This window comes from Neopelma chrysocephalum, unplaced genomic scaffold (genome assembly GCF_003984885.1).
Source record: "Neopelma chrysocephalum unplaced genomic scaffold, ASM398488v2 Primary Assembly neopelma1_60, whole genome shotgun sequence".
NCBI classification, from domain to species: domain Eukaryota; kingdom Metazoa; phylum Chordata; class Aves; order Passeriformes; family Pipridae; genus Neopelma; species Neopelma chrysocephalum.
In genome coordinates, this window is record NW_020897715.1 from 6,129,987 (window position 1) to 6,156,057 (window position 26,071).

At 44.4% G+C, this 26,071-nt stretch overlaps 1 protein-coding gene across 3 annotated transcripts; it reads right to left on the reverse strand.

The window, feature by feature from the left end:
• Window positions 1-25,779, reverse strand: POLD3 (DNA polymerase delta 3, accessory subunit). Of its 3 annotated transcripts, XM_027681463.1 has the most exons (13): window positions 25,637-25,779; window positions 24,981-25,036; window positions 23,563-23,665; window positions 20,558-20,597; window positions 19,010-19,142; window positions 16,088-16,343; window positions 14,799-14,871; window positions 12,182-12,344; window positions 10,829-10,941; window positions 10,488-10,592; window positions 6,200-6,294; window positions 5,407-5,488; window positions 1-1,855 (listed from the first exon to the last, which is right to left on the reverse strand). In XM_027681463.1, exons 1-13 carry the CDS (start codon window positions 25,694-25,696, stop codon window positions 1,650-1,652), a joined length of 1,485 nt encoding a protein of 494 aa, XP_027537264.1. In that variant the 5' UTR covers window positions 25,697-25,779; the 3' UTR covers window positions 1-1,649. The 3 variants fall into 3 exon arrangements, with proteins under 3 accessions (XP_027537264.1, XP_027537265.1, XP_027537266.1); XM_027681464.1 differs by lacking the exon at window positions 10,488-10,592 and having other exon boundaries at window positions 6,200-6,297; window positions 25,637-25,778; XM_027681465.1 differs by lacking the exon at window positions 10,488-10,592 and having other exon boundaries at window positions 25,637-25,777.
• Between the last annotated feature and the right edge of the window lie 292 nt (window positions 25,780-26,071).

Here is a 26,071-nt window from a genome sequence, read left to right on the forward strand (position 1 = left end):
GAAAAAAATACCTGTGTTTAATGGGATTTTTTACTTATTGTTACCTTTGAAAATACACCCTCTACTCTATCAAGATAAACAAAAACACTACAGCAGGGTGGGTTTCTCTTCTAATAGTTAACTTTTTGTTTTTTTCTTTCCCTGGGACACAGCAGGGGCACAAACCCAGCAATGCCACTGGTTTGCAGTGGATCCTCTCACACATTTTAGGGGTACAAACTGCCTCAGGCGACATCACTTCAATCCAGCCAACTGGCATGTGCTCGGATTTCCCGAGTCCCCAGCCTGATCTCCAGGTCAGAATGACTGTAAACACATTCAGTTGGCCCTTTTACTAGTCACAGGTCAGGACATTTTCAGCTGGGTGGCATTTGTTCCATGGTCACAATCTCCAGATTATATCTCTCCGCCAACCACAAACCCTTTATAAACCAGTGTGTACATCCATATCCATACATATGTCAGGCTCACACCACTCAACCAACCACTGGTTGGACATTGGTTTGGGAGCACTCACTGGCCCAGGTTTCAGAAATGCTCAGCATCAATCCCTCGGGAAAATCTGGCTTTTTACATCTGTCTATCAACTGAAGCACCAGAAAAGCAGGAGGCACCTAAAACAACAGCTCCTTTCTGATTTACAGGCCCGTGGTGATTTACTCCTCTCCATTAACCAGGTTCCTCAGGACCATGTGCTGTGATACACTTCCTTCAGCAGGCAGATGATGAGGTGTCCCAGAAAACTCTTCTCTTGTCTGGGTTATGCCTGTAAAAACCACTTCAGGCAACCCAAAACCTACCAACCCCAAAATGCAGCAGGTGCCTGCCTGGTGTTACCAGCAGTGCCCTCTAATCACTCTCCCCTCTCACTCATCAGCCTTCAAGGTTAAAGATCCAGTTGCTTTCCCAACAATAGCAAAGCCTTCCTCCAATTCCTCTGGAGCCAAATGGGTGGGAAGTCTCAAAGCTGTTTTTGTCAAGCCAGAGCACCAACAGTGTCCTGGTCTATAATTAGGCATCTGAGCAACTTACAGGGGATACATTCAAGGAAGAAAAGAGTAAGAGGGTTTTATATGCACTTTTTTGTCCAAAAAAAAGGTTATGAAAGGCAGGGCAAAAACTATTTACCAGTCTTAGGGGAGAAATTAAATTCATTTCATTCAGTTAAAGCTGAAGCAGATGTTCAATATTTGTGGCTGTGTCTGAAGACCTGCTACGTTACGGCTTCTACCCATCGTGAACATTCAGAACAATCTGGAGAGCTGAGGGTGTAAAAAGAGAGGAGAAAAATGCCACAGCTCATCTCCTAACTTAGCAACAAACAGGTGAAAGGCCAGATAAAAAAATATAATTTCATGTGAACAGATTAACAGTCTTCCAAGAGTTCCTCTAGATGTTGCTTCTGGCTGGCAGTTCCCACACTGCTTAGTGAAGATGATTGAAGTTATTGCAGTAACAAATAGAAAAACTTTTCTCTAATACAAAATCTAGTCCAGAGGGCTTCCTTACACAGTAAGCAGGATCCCTTATGTAACCCAGGGTTGCACATTGTCCTCCTCCCCCAGCAGCAGCAGCTGCTTGCAGAGAGATGCACAAAAACAGGGAGCTATACTCCCAAGCTGCCAAGAGGACCGGGAGAAAGATCCAGTTCATTTCTTCTGGAAAAAGCCCATGATGGAGACCTGTTTGTTGGCTCTGTTGGCAGGAGCTGCTCCTTTCTTCAGGGTCTTCCTTTCTTCCTTTGGTTCTTTCTTCGTGGGCAGCACAGGCTGTTTGTGTGCAGCTGGCGGCTTGGGCTTGGGGAACTCCTCCTCGCTGTCTGTGCAGGATTCACTCTCATATACCTTCTCAGTCACTGGTGGGAGGAAGAGAAGAGCAGATGATGATGATGATGGTTAAGGCTGCATACCAAAGAGCAGAGACTCCCCACCACAGCCTTCCCATGGCATTTCTGGAAAGGAACATTTTGGGTTCAAGGAGCACGTGTCAGACACATGAATTAAGTACATTGCTCAAGGTTAAGCAGTAGGAAATGGTCTCAGGTTATGCCAGAGGAGGTTTAGGTTGAATATTAGGGACATGGAAAAGGTTTTCCAGCCCTGGCACAGGCTGCTCAGGACAGTGGCAGAGTCCCCATCCCTGGAGGGATTTAACAGCCATGTGAATGTGGCGCTTGGGGACATGGGTTAGCGGTGGCCTTGGTTGTGTTGGGGAAATGGACTCAATGATCTTAGAGGGCTTTTCCAACCCTCAGTGATCCTGTGATTTGAATTCATCTTGCAGAGGCTGACAAACAGCCATCAGAAAGTGATGAATCTGAATGAATCAGTTTAGCAGTAGATAATGGAACATCTATTTTATGGTTAAAAACCACCATTCTGACTTGGTCTGATTTTCCACAGGGGCCAAAACAATGAGATTGTCCAGAAATCCAGACAAGACAACCTAGAGACAGCCCCAGCTTCCCCTCACCAGCACATCAGACAGTCAGGGAAGACCAAGCAGTTTTCACCCAACTCATGAGAGACAGAGCAAAAAACCTTTGGGGCAGCTTCTTTCCACAGAGGTGGCCAAATGTGGCACATATAAAGAAATCCTTTTGGAAGAAATAAAACCAAAGCCGTGGCTGAAATCAGGGATATGCCTGAAGGGGATTGCCAGCTCACTGCTGTCAGCATTCGGTGATGGAAAGCCCAGGGATATAAAACCAGGCTCACGGAAATTAAACTGGAGGGAGCTCCCCTGATGAAAGCCACCGTCAGATACTGGTAAGTGTTGTTATATCAGCTTTCCCAGCAGTGTTCTGGGATTCTTCTACTAAAGCTATTTTTCTTTAGCAACTGTATTCTTTTAAATAAATGTTTTAACTTCCCTTCTTCTGGGAAATGGGCTTTCACTTGTATTAATGCATCAAATTTAAGAATGTTTTCTACGTAACCAGAGAGCGGGAAGAGGAATGCTATGAAATCCTGCTCGGCAGCACTGGGAGAACCTCAAACACGGACTGGAAACCAAACAACCTCCCTTCAGAGGTAACAGGCTTTTCAGGGAGCAGCTTTCACAAACCACTGGCCACTGGGTGAGCTTTAAAAACTTATTGTGTTGTCCACCACTGTGAGGAATCACTGGGAAACTCCCAAAGTGTGCATTTAATCCCCTCCAACTGCAAGATAACAATTTAGATCAACTTTCTTTGACTGCAATCTCAGCTGGACTTAAAAGGTCTGTATTTGCAGCACACAGATATAGTAACTGATCCCCCACTCCCAGCCAGACTCCCCAAAAATCACAGTAACTCAAACAATATGAGCTCTAAAATGCTGTCAAACAAGTATCTCTCCAATGCATACGTCTATATTCCAATACTCAAGCCCACACATGTCCTTTCAAGCTCCAGAAAGTGCAAGGTAGAAGTGCTCTAGTTTAAACCTTGGTAATTCCCCTTTATTATAGACTAAGAGCAGGAACTCAATCCATGAAATCCCTGTTGATACATGGGAACACGTCTTGTGCTTGACTCCACACATACTTTAATTGCACAATTTCCCTCAGGGCTAATCCCTAAATTAGTTTTGCTTTTTGACACCAATTCCTTACTATTGCAGCTATTGTGAAAACCATCACTCAAAATTGTGGGGAAATATAAAGTACAGCCTCATTCTAATGTTAGGATTTAAAGTCTCTTAAAACCTAGTCCTGGTTTAAAATAAAAAAAAGTCCCTATATTTCAAAGAATAACAACAATTTACATTACTCCGGGAAATTTGCGAGTTATTTAGCCTTTGAATTATTAGGCTTGTGCGTGGAAAGTGTGGGGGAGGGAAGGGAGGGGAGAAACTGGGCAATAACCAGAGAGCAAGTTCTGCACTACAGGCTTGGAGGGTTTTTAGTAGGGAAAGCAGCATCTCCTCCCTAGTTCCTCAGTATCCCAGCTCCAACCCCCTGTCCATCCCAGAGGATCTGTCTCCCAGGGGCACAACAGGGGCTTGCATTTCCCTTTTCATAAAATGGTAGTGGATGTCAACTATAAAACCTAAACTCTAGATTTCCCAAGGGACTGTGAAACCCCGTGGGGGTGAAGAGCAAAGAAAGAAAGGCAATATTCCAGGAGTGCTCCACTGGGAAAGGCTGAACAGACGGAGAAGAGCACTATTTGCTGGAAGCTGAACCCGGAACAGTCATTCCTCTGCTCTGGACGCAGAGCTTGTTCAACTCAGCTCCCCAGCTAATGCTATTTTGTTCCATTTTCCTTCCAAGTGTTTTAATGGTTCTATCTGGGATGGGAAACCAAAACACTCCCTCATGTCAGGAGCCAAAACTGTCAGTAATTTTGTGCAAGTCCAATTCTTGGACAGAAATCCAGACCTTGGGATTTCAGTCCCTAGTGCAGCCAGTTGCTGAGTGCTAGAGCTTTACATTTCTTTAAAGGAGACACACACCAAGTTAATAGGAAACATAAGATCCAGCTCTGCAGACAGGTGCAAACAGACACAGGCTGACTCAGGGCCAGGCAGCTCCGGAGCTGGGCCAGGAATGCCCGTGTCTGTCCATGCTCAGGCACCACAACAGACCTGGACAACAGCACCACATCATGTCCCAGAACTGGCTGAGCTCCCTTGACATCCCCTCTGATCATCAAGGCTGGAGAATGTTAAGAATCCCACACAACTGAGTTGACAACAGCATTATGAAACATACATTCCACACTCTTAAATGTATAAAACCTTTAAAAAAAACAAACAGCAAGACCCAAACTAACATTATTCTGAACTTTTGCAGCTCTACTTCAATGTCAGAACACAGAGGAAAAAAGTACAGCAACTTGCTCCAGGTCACAGGAGGAAGCAGTGTCCAGTCAGGCTGGAATTCAAAGCCTATGGCTCCCTGGACTTCTGTAGGAACTCTCTTCCCTCTCTTCCCTCCACCTTCATCAGAAACATAAACCCTCTGAAGTATTTAACCCCCAACTTATTCCTTGTTTATCTGGGATACTGAAAATTTCTTTAATATATAATCAAGTTCTGTTGCACAGCTCTGGATTTATCCCCAAAGGAAAAAAAAAACCAACAAACCCAAACTTATCTCAGCCAGAATTTATCCCAAACCCTAAACCTCTTTCTGTACCACCTTGAAAAGCTTGCAGCTTTGGAGAGCAGAGTACATGAAGGTGGTGCTCATGCTGGCAAGAGGAAAGGGAAAAGAACTGAAAGAAAATCTGTGGATAACCAAAAAGGGGTAAGGATTCAGTTCCAGTTCCCTGACTCCCTACCCAGGCCTTCACCAGAAGGGCAGTTCCCTCAGCCTGGGAGCACAAGTTCCATGTGGAATAACAAAGTGATTTCATGAACCTGTAAAAGTCATCAATAAAGTGAGCTCCACTGAGGGATAGGGCACAGCCAGTCTTACCCATGCAGCCTTCTTCTTCGTCAATAAACATCTTGGATTTCAGCACACGCTTCCGCTTCCTCTTCCTCCCTCCAGCTGACACCTGAAGGGCATGGCAGTATTGTGAGAAACCAAGAGTTAAGGCCCCATCATGTACATAGGTCATAAAAGTGTCAGCTCCAGGTGGGAAATTAGTCTCTCTAATGAAGATGAGCGTGATTTGATAACTAATTTTGCCCTTTCCCAGGATATCTTAGTCAAAATACAACCTCAATGAGGCAGCAAGCTCTCCTGGTGCCAGCACAGGGAGAACGTTCCTCCTCCAAGACACGAGACGTTTGGAAATGTGTTTGGTTATGTGAGAAGGGATGTCCCAACACACCTCCAAAGAATGAGGAAAGGACAAGGTGTCCAGGGCAAACTGTTGAGATTTCATAGAATCCTGGAATGATTTGGGTTGGAAGGGACCTTAAGCATCATCCAGTTCCAACCCCTGCCATGGACAGGGACACCTTCTACTAGCCCGGGTTGCTCCAAGCCCCATCCAACCTGGTCTTGGACACTTCCAGGGATGGGGCAGCCACAGCTTCTCTGGGCAACCTGTGCCAGGGCCTCTACACCCTCACAGGGAAGAATTTTTCCATCTATCTAACTTAAATTTCCCCTCTTTCAGTAAAGCTACACCTATTCTATCAACTCAGAGTTTAAATTCTTGCCAATCTCCCTCATGTAGCAGCTCCCTTGCAATAAAAGGTTGAATATCAAGACTGTCTGGTTTAATTTCTGTAAGTTAATCACTCTAATTTCCTCTTACCTCCATGGTTGCAGGCTCCAGTTCAGTTTTCAGAGCAGGTACAGGTGGTGGAGATGGAGCTTTCTCTTCCTCAGGTGTGGGAGGTGGTGGGACATCTGTTAAGAAGAACACCTTGATAGCACACAGGTCTAATGGCCCCCTTTGGCTCCTCTTTTGTCTCAAACAATTCCATTTAACTCTTTCAACCTGTGTTTAGACCGAGGTTTATAATTTCTCACTCGGATTTGCTGAATTCAAATCAGGACACATCACTGGAAGCAGTCAGAGAAGGCTAACTCTGTGCTAAGGTGCGACATGCTGCAGTTCCCAAAGAAAGGAGGGTGGGATAGGATGGGAGATGTGCATTTGGGATTTTTGCCAAGTCAAAACAATCAGTTCCACCAAATGAAGCTTTAAAAACAGGCACAGAAACTGGCTTGTTTAAGCCATACATTTCACTTGCACATTAAAAGAGTGACTGTAACTGTTTAGAAGTCAAGAGAGGCAGGGTGTGGTAAAACAGTTGTTGCTTCACTGGTGGTGCTACACATCCCAAATGATCCAAGAATTAAGTGCAACATACTACTACCCATCCTAAAAGATTGTTAAAGGGACATCTCAACCTTTTATTTGAAAAAAAAAGACCCAAAATCACAAAACCCCAAACATTACAAAAAACGAAGCCCATTCTCTCGTTGTGCCATCTCCTTGCTCTCCTCTGGGTACAAGGACAGGGACACTGGAATCCACTCAATGCCAAGACTAATTGAACCACTCAAGGACACCTTCAAAAGTTTGTATGAAGCAAAAGGCAAATGAGCAAGGCAGGGTAACCCTTCCGTGGGGCTTGAAGAGCTCCAAGAGATCCAAGTGAGAAACAGTGTCACGTAAGCTCCCAATGTGTGGCAGAGCTGGGAATGTGGGGGAAGAAACTCCTCATCTGACCTATTGCTTCATCCCAACAAGGATGTGGCTGGCTGGGAGGACAGAGCCTGCTTGGCTCCTGCTCCCAGCCCCGCTGGCTGTGGCACCGCCTCCATCCCGCTGGCCTGACACGGATTCGGGATCTGTAGCTGTCCCAGAAGATTAGGTCAGTGTGAAGAGTTATGGCCCTGCCAGGCACGCGGCCAACTGACCTTCAAGGGTTAAGAAGGGCTCAAGTGAAACAGTGGTTGGCTGCCAAGGCTGAATAACAAATTACATTCTTCAAACAAGGACTCAGCCTCCCAACTACTTCAGTAAGCGAGGCACGGAAACGCAAACGGAGTGGGATAACATGACTCGGGGTTTCACCTTACTCCAGAGGGCTGGGGTTGGCAAAGATAAAGCCAAACAACAGCTCCGCTCTGAGGTGTAAGCGCTGGGGCGGCCAAGGAGCTGCGGGGAGCTCAAAATTCTCAATATTTTATTTATCACAGTCTCACGGCAACTGCTGAGCACCAAACCTGCTTCATGCACTGCCCAGCCTGGCCATGCCCATTTGAAATGCATTTTTAAGGGAGGACAGGCTAAGAAAGGCTGAAAACCAGCCTCCAGCAGAGGTTGCTAAAGGTATTTTCAGTGTGCCCACTCCACTATGGGGAGAAATTTCCACCTGGGGGAAATTTGGGCTTCTTTGGGTTTTTTTCCAGCCTCCTTGAAAAAAGTTCCCCCAGCTTTTGGCCAGCAGAAGGTACCTTCTCCTCACGTCAGTGTTTAGGACTATTATCAAGCTCTTTATTACTTTATTATTCTCCTCTAGCCAACACAGCCTTCTGACATGTGATAACTCCTGAGTCAACCTCTTGCTGCTGCCCACAGTTTACTCAACAGGAACAGCTGCATGAAATGGATACAAGTTGGGCAACTGGATGTACCAAAGATGTAAATCCTGGCTTTGTTTGGTTTGCTCTGACCCTGCCTGGAAAAACTGTGAGAAGCTTTAGTGCTTCTGCTGTGGCTCTGAAACCCACAGAGTTTGCAGGTTACAGTGCCACTGAAATCACCCTCCAAAGTGGCTGTAAAACACTTGTCAACACTGCGAAAGCTGCCTGTGTTCATACAGCTGAAGCTGCCAAAACCTCCTGTTCTCTGTGGGCACATTTGTGGAGTTTATTCTGGCACTGGAAGCAAAACAACCTACACTGACTAAGGAACCCTCGTACCAATATAACTTTTTAATGAAAAATCATTTAAATGGAGAGGATTGTGCCTTATGCCCTCTCTGTACTTGCTACAATGTGCTGACGCTGGTGTAAGAAGAGCTTATTTTGGGCTCCTTTCATTACACCAAGAGCAGATTAATACAGAACAACGCAAAAGACTTGCCCTGACATAAAAGTGCCCATACAGTGCTTTGCATCAGCCGTGTGGGCTGAGCCTCAAACCCACAAAACCTTCCTAAGTCTGCCTGAAAACAGGGGCCGTGGTTTTCACAGATCAATCATAGAATCACAGACTGGTTTGGGTTGGAAGGGACCATAAAGCTCATCTCATTCCACTCCCTGCCATGGGTAGGGACACCTTCCACTAGGCCACGTTGCTCCAAGCTCCATCCAATCTGGCCTTGGACTTTTCAGGGATGGGGCAGCCATAGCTTCTCTGGGCAACCTGTGCCAGGGCCTCACCACCCTTACAGGGAAGAATTTCTTCCCAATATTCCATCTAACCCTGCCCTCTGGCAGTTTGAAGCCATGCCCCTTGTCCTGTCAGTCCAGGTCCCTTTAAAGTCTCTCTCCATCTTTCTTGAAGGCCCCTTTCAGGTCGTGGAAGGCTGCAATTATGTGTATGTACATTATTATTTTTTAAATTATTTGTTTCATCCAACTCACATTCTTCTACTTGAATACTGAATGTAATATTACCAGTTTGGATTCATTATGAATATTCCAAAGAATTCCAATCTACCTTCTTTCATCCAGTTGGACTTAGAAGGGCAAGCAGCAAGACCAAAGGGCTGAGCTCTCCCAGTTCTCACTTTCCCTTTTGAAAGGGGCAATCTGAGGGATATCCAAATTTGTATACATGTGTTGTAATTTGCATACATTTACAATTCTAATGCACAACACAAAGAAATAAATAGGAGGAGCAACAGCAGTGATAAAAAAACCTCTCCAGTGCCTGACCAGCCTCTGGGAGAAGAACCTTTTCCTGATATCCAACCTAAACCTTCCCTGACACAGCTCCAGCCATTCCCTCGGGTCCTGTCACTGGTCACAGAGAGAATAAACAAAAACCATGGAATAAATGAGACCACACATACAAAAGCATTAACTGTTCAGCACATGTTATGGTCCCACAGGTATTCTACAGGAGACCAGAGAGCTCTAATATTCCAAAATCCTGCCTGCTCCCACTCACTTTCTTTCACTGAGAGATTCCAGCCCAGCACAGACAGGCTGATTTCAATGTTCCCTCTTCAGAGCTACACAACGCAGTAGGTGAGTGATGAGGAAATGGAATGGTAAACCTTTAAAGAAATAAATACCAGAGTGAGGACATGTATGCATTTTTTTATAGCCAAACAAGAAGCTCCACACAGGAATTTGATGACAGTAAGGCTGATCATGAAGAACAACTACCTGAGAGATTTATCATCCTGTGGAATAGTCTAAGGAGAGCTGATGACAAAGTTCACTTGAAATTATGCTGGGTAGAGGAGAAACTACGAAAACAGGCCTAAAGGTGGCATGGAGACTGCAGAGATACCAAACAGAAGCCTCCTCTCTCACTTGTATTGCAGATTCTCCTGATTTCCCAGTTGTTTCCAATGTGACAGCCACACTAAATGAGGAAACAGCTCCAGCTCTCCTGCTGGACTCCCCCTCCTCACCAATACAACCCATTTGCTGTTTCACTTTCTTTTACTGGAGCTCTACACCAAACTGGTGGTTTCAATTATTCGCCCGTAATGATCCCCAAATTCTTTCCCTGATCAGCTTGTTGGATGCCAGTTCCATCTCGCACATACTCCAGAGCTCAATCCCCACTTATTTTCCAGTTATCTGTATTGAACGGCATTTGACACCTCAATTATCCACATTCTTTGGAATCCAGCCCTGCTGTTCCTTACTGTAAGCCCGAATCTTGAGATGTTCTGGGCACCCAACTCCTGTCAAAGCCAACAGCCACTGAGGAGACGCCAAGTCGCATCAGATACAGCTCAACTGCTTTGCCTCCAGTTTCCCTATTATCTGGTTTTTGGTTTTTTTTTTTTTGGAAGTCTTGCTTCCACTGCTGTCTTCCAAACCATTTCTATAAACAGACAGAATAAAGATACTAAAAGTGACCCTGGGAGGAGGGGAAGATTACTTTGTGAGTGTTTATTCACCAAATAAACTGGTTATGACCAGTCCTGTGATTTTGGAAGGTGTCATATCTTTCACAAGAGATTTGGGAATCTCTTTCTCACACGTCCATGTGACTGATAGCACACTTGGGGAGGAGACAGTCAGATCTGAGCTAAGCTAAAACAAAGACTGAGGCATCTCAACTCTATGGCCAAGTGCTTGCGCAGCACAAAGATAAACAGAGAGTTCAGCCTAAAGCCATTTCCATGGTCTTTAGTCCTCTAAACTATTCCCTCAATCATTGACCAGCAGTCTTGGATAGTCATGTTGTGGAAATCAGGCCCCTGACCTACATGACTGGTTTGTTTACAGATCTTTTTACCTTCCTCATCACTGCTGTCAGACTGAAGTTGTTTGATTCGCTTCCTCTTTCTCTTTGCGTTCTCGGGGTCTCTTTCCTCCTCGTTATCTGACCTGTCCGCACGCTTCGTTTTACTGCCACAAAAAAGGGAAAAAAAGGGAAGGAACACCTGTTATCTCTTATGTGTGCATAAAAGCATCGTGCGTGTTTGGATAAGCACATTCCTTATAGAAGGAACTCAAATACCTCTGTACCTCCTAAAAACATGAGGTGAACTATACACTCCCCTACACAATCAGGAATAGGTGCACCAGCATTTCCAAGCCTCTCATCCTAACCCATATCCAGCTCTCCAAAACAAGGAAGGTTTATTTAGCCCCTCTGCAGTTCAGCCCAGTACCTCATCTCGCTTGGCCACGGCAACAGCCTATTTCTGATCTTGTCTCTTTAGCTCAGGCTCCCGATGTCCCCAAAAGCATCACTCAGAAGCTCTTTTGACAGACTGCTTGCCACTGACTGACTATGAGGTAGTGTCTCAGAATCCTGGAGCCATTTTTAAAGACTACTGGAAAAATAAAATAGCTTCTTTCTTTTTAATGTTGGCGAGACACGTCAGACCAACAAGCCTGGAGGCTACAGGCCCACGTATCCTCAAAGAGCTGGGACGGCCCCAGTGGCCTTCCCAAATCCACGCTGCCAACACCTCCAGGCCCTTGGCTTTTTGCACAAGACTATCAATAAGACAAGCAGTTAGTGCTCAGTGTGATGGTGGGCTGGGTGGTGTGCTTACCTATTTAGTAAGAAATGGATTGAGACCACCAATTAATTACTCATAGGCCACCAGAGAGCCATCAGACTTAGTGATTCCTTGTCTCTGTCAGTTTGGGTTGGATTACACACAAAAGGCTGAACTTAAAATTTACCTGGAGCCTCAGCCCAAAGTAAACCAGGGGCACTGAAAGCAGCAGTGCATTAGCTATGGGAACCAACAAGCAGAACTTTGTGTGCTAGAAGCTGTGTACATATAAGCTTGGGAATATACCACCTTCCCTGCAGGACAGGTGCTCCTGCCAGTCCTCAGGTCTATCCTACGTCTGCTCACAGTGTGAGGTTGTCTCATGGAAAGCCACCCCCTTCCACTGAAGACAACCTGGACCGTGTCTCTTCGCATATGTAATGGCTCTGAGGCACCTACAGCACCAAAGGAAAAGAAACACCAGGAAGGAGTTCTCGGAGAGATAATTTTAGCCAGGTTTAATGCAATTTAGTAGCTGGAAATAGGAGGACAGCCAACATCGTACGACCAGACAGCTCCACGCAGACCATCAACAAGCAGGTTCACAAGTGACAGGGACCCTCAAAGGCACAACCTACCTTTTTCTGTCCTTTTGTTGAATTCTAGCAGACTCTGTTCTCTTCCCAGGTTTCTCTGCTACAAGATTAGGGGATGACTCTGGTTCTGCTACAGCAACTGAAGGCTTGACTACTTCTTTCTCCTCCTTTGGCTGCTCAGGCACAGGGGTGACTTTGAGTTTATCTGTGAGTAAACCATTCAAAAAGAACAAACACTGAGCATTCAGCATGAATGAAACTTAGAGAGAAGCTGGCTGGCTCTGTGCACTAAGAATACAGAAAACACTCCAGATGATGTATTTAGGGATCTAGATTGCATTGGGGATTTAGCAATCCCTAATTTAGATTAGGGATCTAGATTGGCCAAGCTGTGTCATACATGGAAAAAAAAGGGCATGATTAAATTTCCACCTGATTTCCCACAGTTCTGCTGTTCCTGATGCTAAGCCACTGGTACTGCAGCAGGGAAAACTCTGTGGAAGAGGGTTGGGAAGCAGTGACAGAAGCCCTTATAGTCCCCAGGTGCCAAGGCACTGCAGAAGGATTGGGAGCTCCTCTTCTAGACATCCCTTTGACACAATACTACATCTATTTTTAGACTCAGTTTATCCCTTCTACATTCGACTTATAGTTAAGCACAAACATGGCCAGAAACAGGAGAATTAGGACTGATGAAGAGAACAAGAGGTGTGTGCAGTCTCCTTGCATAACATTACAACGCATGATTAGTATTTTCAGTAGTACAGCAGCTTGTTGTCCCATCCCAATACCAACATGGTCAACAATCTCAGAATGGTTTGGGTTGGAAGGGACCTTAAAGATCCTCTTGGCAGAGAGGTTGGAATCAGCCTCTTTCGCCCACACAGCACCACATACAAGGACAATTCTGCTTCAAAAGGCTTCACTTAGTACCAGAGAAGAGACAGCAGGTGGGAGCAGACAACAAAATAATATATTTATCAATATAACCACCTAAATACAGTCTGTGAGCTTCATCCAGCAGCTTTCCACACCCCCACAAGAGAGGAGTAGGTGACATAGGAACCTGTGTTATCCCAAGCATGAGATGCCCAAGAAAAGAGAAAATATTGAGCAGTGAGATCAACTGGATCATCAGTAGGGTCAGAAGCCGCTGGGAGGGCCATGACTCCATGCCAAAGCCTTTCTGGCAGTGCGTGGAAAACACTTGCTGCTTCCTGGAGCAAGGGCAAACATCTCCTACACCAGCACTTGAATGACAGCTCTTGTCTATGATCAACAGCAGAAAGCCCAAGGACCCTATCACCGGTAACTCAGGACTTTCTGGCAATGGTGGAATCTTTGAAGCCAGGAGAGATGTACATGAAGGAAATAAATCTTCCTCCTGGAATCCCCCTCCCTCTTCTACGCACATAATCATTTCCAGTTCTGCTTGGTTTTCTCCTTCCCTGTTCCCACCTCAATCTTTCCTTGATGTGCTCCAGGACAGGACTCAGCAGAGGGGAAACCCTTTGGAAATTGTGGAAATGCATGCAACAAGAATTCCCCATCCTCAGTGGGTTACTTTTACCATGCCATTCCAACTGATTGGGTTTTCAACACATGAACTTTGGTCTAGGGCTCTTCTCAGACCTTCAGAATTTACTCTGGTTAATTGTGGTGACTCTCCTTAGGCTGAGTGTCCCCAACTCCCTCAGGCTCACCAAAACAGGGACTCAAAGATTCCCAACAGGGCTGTGCCTTGCGTGCTCAGTGCTGGAACTGTCACCTGCAAACTCTGTCAGATGCCTTTTAGAAAGTGAACTTTGTTGTTTACTCTCTTCCAAAATTCTTCTTTGAAGCCTCCTGTGCTCACTGTTGCAAGGGAACCTTTGAAGAAGGTCCTACAGTCCTTTTCCAACATCTATTTAAAAGCTTCAGCATATTTTCTTTAGAACTGGATAATTCCGAAGGGACCTCCAGAGGCCACCTAGTCCAAAGTTCAGCTCAAAGGGGAAGGCCACCCTTCATTTTTACTCTCCAGTTGTTAGTCCTTTAGTTTTTTGGAAAAAAAATTAAAAAACTAACTATGGACTCCTCGGCACTGTGTGATGAAAAGCAAGCACTATTAACATGCCCTGCAAAACAGGTTTTGGCAAATATCTCCCCAATACCTGATCTTCCAGCCAGGAGTACTCACTTTAAATCAGATTTCTTCTGCACTAAAAAATCCTTCCTGGGTTAGTCTGCACAAATATGTCATTTTAATTGATCTCCCTCCAGCAAGCTTTTTTTCTGAAAAACTCTACTGAAAAGTCTTAATTTTTGCCTTAAGAGTTGCGTGCCAAAACATTAACCCCTCTAAGGCCAAAAGAGCAAAACAGTATGGAAGAGTATTGGGATAGAGTGAATATAAAGAAAATCCAATGAGTCTGGCAGTGTGGGGATCGGAAAGAAGAGTTCTGCTCTTTTCTATATGCCTCCCATTACAGCTCTATAACAAAACAGTTGATTCCACTGAATATTTTTTAATTGCTACCCAGATTAAATAATATATATATATATAAAAAAAAAAGAGATAAAGAGATTTCCCAGAACCCTCAGGTCTGGGTTTGTTTGTTTTCTTTTTAACTACACCAGGCTGTTCCCTGACCACCTCTGAAAACAGAAAAGCACTTACTCATAGCAGCTTTCCCAAAGAAGTTGTTGATGATGTTGTTTTTTGTTGGTGGTTTGCTGCTAGCTGTGGAGACCTAGGAGCAAACAGAGGAGTAACCACAGGAATTGTTCACAGCCCTCAAATGCACAGAACTGTTTCTGGACAAGCAAAATAAATAGGTATGATTTGTTCACCACCACCTTTAGCATTTAGGAGAATTTGAAGATACTTACTAGATACTACAGGCATCAAAGGGGTGAGAGTAAGTTACTAAGGACTCCTTAGCCAGGCCTTCAAATCTAACTTAGGGCACATTCCCATTTGATGGTGTTGCTGAAATAAGTGCTTGGGACTTGGGTCAGTTCCCAGGAAAGAACGGTTCTTTTTGCAAACTATCAGTGCCTCAATTCACAGCAACAGAGGAAAGAACATGGATTGACCACACCAGGAAGGTTTTATTCAGCTCCTCTGGCACGTAGGCTGTTTGCAGAGGAATATCACTGCTCTCTTCCATCAGTACAGCCACCATCCAAGTAAAAAATCACACACAAACCCAGGAAGCGTGGCCTCCTAACCCCATTAATTCCCATGCAAATAAAAGGCAACCAAACACTAAAGTTCCCAAAACACGTACATTTCACCAGTTCTAAATTCACTATAAAAATCAGAAAAAGGAACCAAAATGTACTCAGCTGTTATAAAAAAGCCAAACCATACACAGGGAACGTTACCATTTTAACACTCATTTTTCTGGCCAAATAATTTTAATTAGTAGAATTGTTTTTAAAGCTAAAATGTAATCCTATCCTGGAAAAACAGCAGTGGAGAAGATAAACAGTTTAGTCTTGCTCAGGTCAAGTTCTGAGACTTCCCTCGCAGCCTAAGTTTAAACACCTTGATACTTTTAAGACCTGAGCTTCTCACATTTCACTTATTGCTCAAAACAAATCCTTTTAAGCACAATGGGGAGAGCAAGATCCTCAACTGGTGTATATATTGGAATAGCTGGAGACAACGGAATAATTGTCTCCATAAGGCAGCTATGCTGGTTTATACTCACCGGAGACTCGGCTCAAGGGGGAATGTCAAAATTATTGCAAATACACTTTTGTGCAGAGATCAAGAGCGTGGCACGAGGTATTTTTGCCCAAGATGACTGCACATAGTTAAACACTTTCAGAGGGTCACTGAGCATTCCCAGTGGGATGTGAGTTTAGCAGGAGGAGCAGCACTAGGTGGTTGAGGTTACTGAGGTGGTGTAAAAGCGGTTCATTAAAGCCATTAACCCAGGGGGGTCTGAGGTAACTTACACCTGGGGCCTCTGCTTTGGTCTCCTTATTTGTGTCCTGGGGTTTGGAAGCTGCTTTGGCTGCAAACATTCCCATGATCCCTTTGTGCTGCTGCGAGGGGTGTTTGGCAGCCAGCGGCCCGTGGCCATTGACTGCAGGAGCGCTGGGAGCACCCGTGTCATTTTCCCTCTGGGAACTGCCCTGCAGGGACGTCTGTGCTCTGGGAATGTCAGGCGGCATCCTGGGGACTGCGGCGTCACAGTGGATGGCACTGAACCTGGGTGATGGAGGGAAAAATTCAATTAGCCTTTTCAACTCCTGAGTTTTCAGCTCGTTTTTTCCCTGTTTCTCCGGTCCTGCATTTTCCTGTTATGGAAAAAAGAGCAGTTTAATCTGTGTATGGGACAAGAAAGAAAGGCGTGCACAGAACAAGAGACCTCTGATGAAAAGATCAGCTGGACCTATCAGCAAGAGGCAGAGCATTCCCATGCTAAACAAGTTGTTCAGCTTTCCTGGGGAGAAAAGAGCCTTCTCCATACCCAGGGTGGAGAGAGAGCAGGCTGCATTTTATTCCTAAATGGGTTAGAGTTTGTGGCATAAGTTGTATGGCTGTGTGAGGATCTGAAACATTTACAGCCTTCAGATGCTCTGACAGAGGCCACAACGGTTGCAAATTCCCAGGTAAGTAAAACACAACTTTAACTGAATGAAGCACAGAAGATATTCCGACTTAACTATATAAAGTCATTTCCATGTAATCCCTGGTAGACAGAGGTTCAACTCAGCTTATAATACTTGATTGTTTGGGGATATGGAGATATACGAACCAAATGACATGCCTGCAGTTACAGCACAACTCACTGACAGTCAGGAATAGCAGTTCCCAAAAATAACTGAACTCTGCTCCCCACTGTGCAAATCGCAGGCAACGCTTTCCAGATTTCCCACAGAAATGCCACAAAAGAGCCCATGCTCACACCTCCCAACCCACTGAATTACACAGCAGATTTCTATTTGCATAAATAACAAACCAGTTCATTTCTGTGCCTCAGCACTGGCTGCTCACGTGCATAGGCCACTTCACTCAGATCAGGATCTGTAATGTATTAACAAAACAACACCATCTCTATGGCATTCCCAGGCTGCAGCAGCAACCTCTTGACATTCAAACCTTTAAAGGAACAAAAAGAGACATTGAAGGAAAATATTCCTGCTCTCCTTTATACTTTTAACATGGTTAATACAGCTCTCAGGACAGCTTGTGCTCCAAATCCAAACACTATCAATCCTCTAGATTACAAATAATATTGTCACCAACCTTCACGGTTACAAATAATATTGTCAATAATATTGACTGTGCAGCAGAGCTGAGCTAAACTTCCCATATTCTAAATCAGCTTGCCTTGATGCTGCTATGCGACTATAGTTCATGGGCTTGACTCAAAATTCACTAGAAAATCACTGAAAATATAAGCAATGCTTGAACTATGCTCTGCCAACAAGGAGCTGCTTCCAGCTGATAATGGCAACAGGAACTAAATTCAGTTATTGATATCAATTAGTACATCTAGTTACCTCCAATGTCCCCACAGCAAAGGAGGTCCTATAGAAACACAGAAGGGAATAAAGATCCTTCTCCTACAGCTGTGAGATATTTGGACTCACAGGGAGCCTCTATTTGCTACAAACCTCACATAAAAACCTCTGGATTTTGCAGGTCCTGCAGGAATCTTTTCCCAAGTGCCAAAGACAATCCACATAGTTGACAAGGGAGACAGAACATCGTCAGGCTGAATTTAGTTCAGCCAGGTCACAAATGAAGAAGCTGAATTTTTCTTAAGTTTGCTTAGGAAATTCTACTCCAAAGCCAGACAGGGCTTTACACCCAGGCTTTGGAGAGCTGTTTCAGAATCTAAATTATCTAAACCTTTTGCATGTACAAATCCCAAAGGCAGACTCCTCCAAGGCACAAATATCACCAAACTGGGGTGTCTGAGGATAAACAGAGTGGAACAAGGCAACTGCAGCCAAATCTATGGCACGTGGCTCCATTGACAGGGGGCTTTCCAGCACCTTCCAGGTCATTGCCTCTCGTGTCAAACAGCTTCTAGGACAATATTTTCTCAGCCACTCTCTTGTCAACACATTGCAGACAGTTACGTTTGTCCTTTCAAATTCTATATACTCTTCCTATGACACAGCATTCAGGCATCCCCCTTTTAAACCAGATTGGTCACGGCACTGCACATCCCCATGACTTCAAGCTGAAGCTGTCATGGTGGGGAACAAGATATAAATGAAAAGTCACAGCTGCCAGGCACTGCTAAGGAGGGGAGACAGTGACTCCTGGAGACTGCAGTCCCTCCCAGTTCTTCTCCAGTTCAGCCACGAAGGACACTTGTGCTGCCCGGGCTGTTTTGTGTGCTCCTCCTAAGCATCAGACTCTCAGAGATCACAGAATATTCCGGGTTGGAAGGGACCCACAAGGATCAAAGCCCAACTCCTAGGGAATGAGTTCCTGTAAGATATCTTCAGAGAGGTGGATGAAATCACAGTCTCACAAAAGAGAAGGTAAACTCATGTTTGCTGAGCACATCACTCATGGTTTTCTAAGTCTGTTTCAATTTACTTTTCCTGTGTGACTGAGAACTGGATTAAAATAGTCATGATTAAGTGTGACTTGGAAATGAGAAAGAAGTTTCTAGCCATCAGAGGAGAAAGGTACTGGAAAAGTAACCAGCAAGTGAACCAAGTGTAACCTGGAAATAGCTCAGTTTACAAAACAGTCACATGATGTGCTGTTTGGTGACTGGTCTGGCATGATTTGGAGGATATCTTTTTCTAGCTTTCTAAAAGTCCAGACCTATCTGGTAAGCACTGACTGAAGAGCAACACCAGTCTGGAATCACAGGGTTTAAGAAGAAAAAGCAAGATGGGACTCACTTGCTGCAGTTGTGGAGGTTTGTTTTGACAATGTCATAGTCAGTGTTGTAGAGTGGGGAGCTGTCCTTGAGCAAGGCCTTCTGAATGCTGTACACATGCACACTCGCAATCGTGGACAGCTTAGACTTCATTGCTGGGGGGAAAAGAGAGAAAAAAAAGTCCTCTATTAGTACATAGGATGGAGCAAGACTGACAGATTCTCTGAATATAAAAAGGTCCAATTGCACCTCCTCCCAACACTCATTAATCAAGAATTCAAGGTACCAGACTCCACAAGCCTGTCACGTTTTCCACTATGCACTCTTGGTTCTTGCACAACTGAATTAAGAGTGATCTCTGTGTTTACCTTCAAAACATCCACTGTTTGAGATCCAGAATATCTGTGTGAGTACCTAAAGCTAAGGAGGAATGTAGATGGTCACAGCTCTGCTGGAATTGTGCCATTAGTGCAGTGTCACAGTGTCATCCCTAGTAGAGTGCTGGAATCAAAATTTTATTTCTTTTATGCTACTTAGACTGTAACCCCCTTGAGACGAGGGCTGTTTTTTAGGAATTCTTTGTTCACTGCTTATATTGTTCTTGCCACAGTCCTGGTCTGAGGCTGAGCTTCGAGGCACTGTAAAAATACACACAGTAATCATTTCTTGGGGCTGGTCCTGGACTATGCAGCTCCCTCAAAAATCCCAGCCTTTTCCAAATACAAGTCATACCTTTGGCCTGCCTTCCAATAAAAAAAGCCATGAGCAACCCTTTCCTCCACAGCAAAAAAGGGTGTTACAGAGCACACATAACTCAACAAACACGACAGGTAGTAGTTGCACTGTTTGACAATATCCTACCCTTCAGCTTTAGCTAGAAATCCACTTCAGATTTCCAGAAGGAAAATAACTCATCTTTCAAACAAGGTGAGATCATTAGCATGGATATTTAGGGTCACAAATGCCACAGTGTATCCTCAAATGACAAAGATGTCATCTGAAAGTAATGAAGGGTCTGAAGTTGTGTTTCAATTGCTATGGGTAAAGTTTCATCAGCAGGACCAGACCTGGAAGGATGGTGAGACAACTGACAGGACATGGAACAGTGTTACAATGCTAGCGTTTTTTCAACTTTTACTGTGAAAGTAAATACAAAAGTGAGGTAAATGTCCCATGAGAACATTCTAACAACCACAGGACTTGGGGCAAAGACTGCAATTGCACTGAACCAATAACTAGAATTAGCATTCTTGGGGGCCTGAAGACTCATGATTGTTCTGAGACACTACTTGGGTATTGTTGTCTTCAAGGACAGTCAGAGGAAAAGAATCACTGACGAAATATTCAGCATCTAATAAAAAAAAAATCGCAAGACCAAATCACAAGCCTGAAGGTACTCAGTTGTTGGCTCAGATGCTCCAAGTTCTGAGAAAAAGCTGGTACAAAAAGTACACACCTGACCCCAAGAGCCTGGCTGGGCACTGATGTGCAGATGGTAAGTTCTGAGCTTTGCTCGTTCTGCTGTTCTTGTAAAGAAGTTAAATCCACATAATTTTCACGATTTTCTTACCTTCCAGTTTATCCTCCCTCACTACTGCAACCTTGTGGCACTGGAAAAAATAAACACATTGCAATCTTAAAATTTCAAAAGATCTGCTGTGTGCAAGACTAATATTTTCAGTTATAAGAAAGTCTAATGATTATTTGTGCAGCTTCATAGCTGCAAAGAACACTGCCTTTAAAAACTCATCAGCCACTAGTTTTTAAAGCTCTGTCATCCCACTTTTCAGTTTTACAGATCACCAGATCCCTAAGAAAGGCTTTGTACTCCATTCATGACACTGGGAGATGAGACACAGATGAAACCAAACCTAAACAACTGTGCAGCAGAAGAAAAGCAAATTAAGAACAGCTAGAAACCTGCCTCACCAGCCCACACCACCCCTGGATATTTGGATTGCCAGGACACTTCAATCCAGCAATCGGTAGCCCAGACACAGCACCAGAGAAGCCAAACAACATGAAAAATTAAGCATTAATTTTATTAAATTTATATCTAACCTAACCTAAATATATAACCTAAATTTAATTAAAAAGCCAGGAACGAATGTTTCTGAAATGGACAGTCTTCAAGGTCTCTACCTTCTCCAGGACATTTACCAGACTGTAGTTAATACAGAGAGGATCCAGACTGGAGAAAACCCAACCACCATTAATTGTGTTTAACAGATACCACAAACCTGCTTGAAGTCAGGGAAAAACCTGTTAAACTCAAGCTATCAACATGATACCAACTTGTGCAGCTTTAAATTAATATATCCCATTAGATAGAACTGATGCAATAAAAAATTACCACAGTCTTCTTTTACAAATGGTGAATCTCAGGGTGCCCTGGCTTTTATTTGTAAATTGGAAAGCAACACCAACAAACCTTTTCTTTTTTGTTCTTCTAAATAATAAACTGCTTCACATGCACAAAATATTGCCTTTAAATGTCCAAATCTGCCTGAAATGGAAGGTAATTATTTATTGTACTAATTCTGTATGATGGAATATATTTATTTAAAGCCGCACAAGTAGTGTCACATTGACAGCCCGAGTTTAACAGGTTTTTCCCTGATTTCTCTCAGAAATAACAAGTCTCTTGGCTCACTAGAGTTGGAAGTCAGGCAGGAAGACCTGCCTGAAGTTTTAGGTGACACTCATGAAAATCTGACAAGAAGCAATGAGAAAAAATAAATCTGCTAAGCAGCAATTCCTTTGCTTAATAAGACGAAGCACTTTAAATACAAAATACTGTTAATAAATTTATGTTTCTTTTTTAAATCAGTATTAAGAAGTTGCTTTAATTAGCCAGCAAAAGAGTAAGTAAATAAAGATGGGGAGTCTTGGCCCCTCACTGTGGCTGATAAAAACCAGCAAGGAAAGGGTGTGCAGTGTTTAATGGGAATTATTTGTGAAGGAATTGTATCCCTCTCTCCCTTCAGGAATCCTGCAGCTGAATCCACAGCATTCCAGCTACACCTACTGCCAGCAGGCAGTAGTGCAGGGATACCAGCAGGCACAGGGATGCACCTGGAGCTTCCACAGTCCTTTCCTACCCAAAATTGACTCAGACTGAGGAACTTTGAACTCTTGCTGTGGGTTATTCCTAATCCTGGCATTGCATCCTCTGCCCCCAACACCTTCCTGCACTTGCAGCTCACCCTTCTTAACAGGCACTGACACTGCAGCATTCAAAAATAAGAGATTTAAAAACAAGGGGGGGGGAAGTGACCTTTATATGTTTATGGATCTAGTGGAAGATTCCCTGCCCAAGGCACGGGGTTGGAATTAGATCATCTTTAAGGTCCCTCACAACCCAAACCATCTTGTGATCCTATGAACTTGTTTAACAAATATACAAACTGCTAAGACAGAGTTAAAAATAATTATTTGTTGCTATGTCAGAAGTCACTTGTTTATTTTAAATACATTTTGGCAAATTTAAATATAATAGTACAGATTGACAACTCACTGGCCAGTTTTAGTGAGCCAAGAGACTTGTTATTTCTGAGAGAAATCAGGGAAAAACCTGTTAAACTCAGGCTATAAATGTCACATTACGTGTGCAGCTTTAAATAAATATATTCCATCATACAGAATTAATGCAATAAATAATTACCTTCCATTTCAGGCAGATTTGGACATTTAAAGGCAATATTTTGCGCATGTGAACCAGTTTATTATTTAGGAGAACAAAAAAAGGTTTGTTGAGGTTTTTTCCAATCTATAAATAGAAACCCTGAGATTTACTATTCCTGAAAGAAGACTGTGGATCATACTGTAATAGATACTTGTGTATTTAAAAACACTTAGTGGGCTGTCAAAGGCATTTTGTGTTTGGCTCTTAAATTCTTCTGTGAGCAAAGGGAAACAGGCACTTGATTTCCTCATCTTCTTTTAAAAACTTCTGGGGTACCTGTCTCAAGTTTTGGATGACATTCCTGAAAATCTCACAAGCAGCAATATGGAAAAAAATAAATACATTAAGGAGGAATTTCTTTCTTAATAATTTTTCAACTACCAAATACTGTTAATACATTTAGGTTTCTCTTTCTTCTTTACCAGGATTAAAAAGCTGCTTTAATTAACAAGATAACGTCAGCTATTCATTTGTTGTTCTGTTTGTTATTATTCCATTCTAAATGAGTTCCAAGCTCTCTCTACACTTCCACCCCACAGCAGATGCCAGGAAATGGATGAGATGATCTCAGAAGGGTCCTTCCAGAAGGTTTTATAATCTTTGCTGCCCAATAAGAGTGATGAGAGAGATGACTGGTAACAGGATTTGAGTTAATTAATTAAGAACCCTGGTGCATTATTCAGCACTGTATTCCCAAGCCACGGCCAACTGATTCTTCCTCCACATCATCTGCACACTGGGACAGACACTGCGCCTTATTTTGTACCTGTCTGGAAGTGTCTTACTGGAAAAAGAGCAAGTTCAGCTTTTGACCCAAAGATCACAAAACAAGGTGGAAGAGACACAAGAACAAAGAGCTCACAGACACCTTAGGGAAGTGAAACACTCACCACGTGTCCATTCTGACGGAGGTTTCCTGCTACTAAGTAGGTGACATGAAGCTGAGCTCCTGAGTTCTCTTTCCGTTTCCTCTCCACATAATCATACAGCATCCTGCACAAAGAAACCACTGTTAATCACCCAGAAAGGAAAGAGCCTGTAGCCACCGCTGCCATGCAGGTTACATAAAAAAAAAAAAAGAGTAAAGCCACCCTGACATGGAAACTTTTCACATTTATTAACAAGCACAGTTATTTTACCCAGGATTAAATTAATCTTCCTGAGACACCTTCCTCCTCGGCCACTTCAGAGAATCTCAGTCCAACAACTATAGAAAGCATTTAGTAGCTGGTTGCAGACGGTCTCATATCCTCTAGGCAGCTTGTCCCAAAGTCTCCCCCTCCAGAAAGGCATTTCTGAACCCCCTGACTGAGGAACTGGTGACTTTTTGGTCCATAATCACGTGGCCAGGTGTGTATGTACAACCCCAAGTTACATCCATGGATGGGGTGATCAGGAACAGCAGGGAAGAGTGTGATTAGGGAGGATTGAGCTGAGCCTCAAGATTTCAGCTCCCACTCACACCACTGATCTATGATGACTGTCCCATGTACCTGGGCAGAGACACTCCATAGGGACACTGCCTGGGAAAAATACTGGAAGATCATTATCACTACAGAGACAGACTGCAAAGACCACACTGTCACATCCAGCACAATTGCTAGAATAATTCCCTTGTGTCACCAGGCACTTGCCAGCTTCTAGGAAAGACTTGTAAGCACAAAGATGCCACAGGAATTCTTCATCCCCAGGTTGCCTCCACTTTACCAGGGCCACCTTCTTCCCAGCAAGGAGTTCTAATTTACTCTATGATGAGAATTGTTCCTAGCAGGACTCTCCAGTTAGGTCTGATGCCCACTCAGATTTACACATTACCTAAATTGCTCACACACAAGCAGAGGAAAGAGACCAAACAATCTCTTCCGTGAGATGCCTGAATTGATGTTCCAGCGGTTTGGGCAGGACAGAGCACAGCAAATGTTTCTTTAGGTCTGGGCGGTAGCCAGAGGAAAGGAGAGAAAATATTTGTATTATGGGGCTTGGCACTCTTAAGGAGCCTTCAAATCTTATAATCCACTTTCCCTTGCATTGTGGGAACAGCTCTGGAATCCCTGAGAACTCATTCTTTGCTTTATAGGCCATTCAAGAGGTTACAGTCATTCTAGTTCTCCATCTTCCCACCCTTCCCACATTTACCTATGCCCACAAACCCTGGTAGAGAGCCAGGCTCGTGGAACAACACAACTGACTGTGCCTGAGATGGGTTTTTTAACATTTCCAGAGAGATCATTTTAATATGCTCACCACAGTAATTAAAACAGGAATTAAAAGCAATTAACAAGGCTTCGGGGGATGTAGCAACACCTACTGTTTAGCTTGATTGACATGGACTCCCAGAGTGTAGCTCAGCCATTTATATGTCACCTGTAACAAGAAAGAAAACCACAACAAAACCCTTCAATATGAAAACCTCAACCTCTCAATTGGTTAAATCCCCTGTGTCAGACAAAATGCACTAAGTTTGCTGCACCAGTATCAAGGCAAAACGCCATTTTAAAATTTTTTATTTATTTATTTCAAAATAATTTTTGAAATAAATTTTGGAAGGAATGCACCCACGCACAAGCCTATCAGTTTTCTGAACTGTCCTAAAAACAGGTAAGGAAGGGAGCAAGAAGAGAAAGAAGGAAATGGGGACAGGAGGAAGGAAGGGAAGGAGGAAGGGGGGAGAAGAAGGAGGAAGGAAGGGAAAAGGAAGAAAGGGGAGAGAGAAGGGGGAAAAGAGGAAGAAAAAGTGGGAAGGAGGAGAAAGAAGGGGAAGAGAAGGAAAGGGAGAAGAGAAGGAAGGAAGGAAGGAAGAAGGAAAGGGAGAGAAGGAAGAGAGGAGGAAGGAGGAGGAAGGGGGGAAGAGAAGTAAAAGGGGGTGAGAGACGGCAAACGGGGGAGAGAAGGAAGGAAGCGGGAAAGAGAAGGCAAGTGGGACAGAGAAGGAACCCCCTGACTGCCCCCGCCGCCGGAACTCACGACGCGGTTCTGGTCGGTGACGAACTCGTCGATGTTCTCCAGGTACAGCTCGTCCGCCATGGTGGGGCCGGGCCGGGCCTTCCCGCGCAACTCAGCACCGCCCGCCCGCCGCCGCCATGGCAACGGCACCGGGCCGACGGCAGCCGAGAGGGGACACGCAGCCCCGGGAGAGCGGGCGGGGACAAGGAACGGGGCGGGCACCCGGAACGGGCGGGGACCGGGAGCGGGCGGGCACTAAGACCACGCGGGCAAAGGGAGCGGGCGCGCACTAGGACCGTGCACGGTGGGAGGGCGGGGCGGGCGGACGGGCCATAGGACCGCGCGGTGCCCTCCCGCTCCCCGTCCTCTTCAACGGGGATACGGCCCCCACGGGCTTTGTCAACCCTCTCCCCGAGATCACAGAATCCCAGAATAGTCAGGGATGGAAGGAACCTC

What these genes read in the sequence shown, in the direction of transcription:
- POLD3 (XM_027681463.1), bottom strand. Translation starts at nt 25,696, where the DNA reads ATGGCGGACGAGCTGTACCTGGAGAACATCGACGAGTTCGTCACCGAC. An exon ending in CTTTGGGAAAGCTGCTATGA is followed by an intron (nt 12,345 to 14,798) that starts GTAAGTGCTTTT and finishes GTTTACTCACAG; the next exon opens with ATAAACTCAAAGTCACCCCT. An exon ending in TGGAGCCTGCAACCATGGAG is followed by an intron (nt 5,489 to 6,199) that starts GTAAGAGGAAAT and finishes CATGCCCTTCAG; the next exon opens with GTGTCAGCTGGAGGGAGGAA.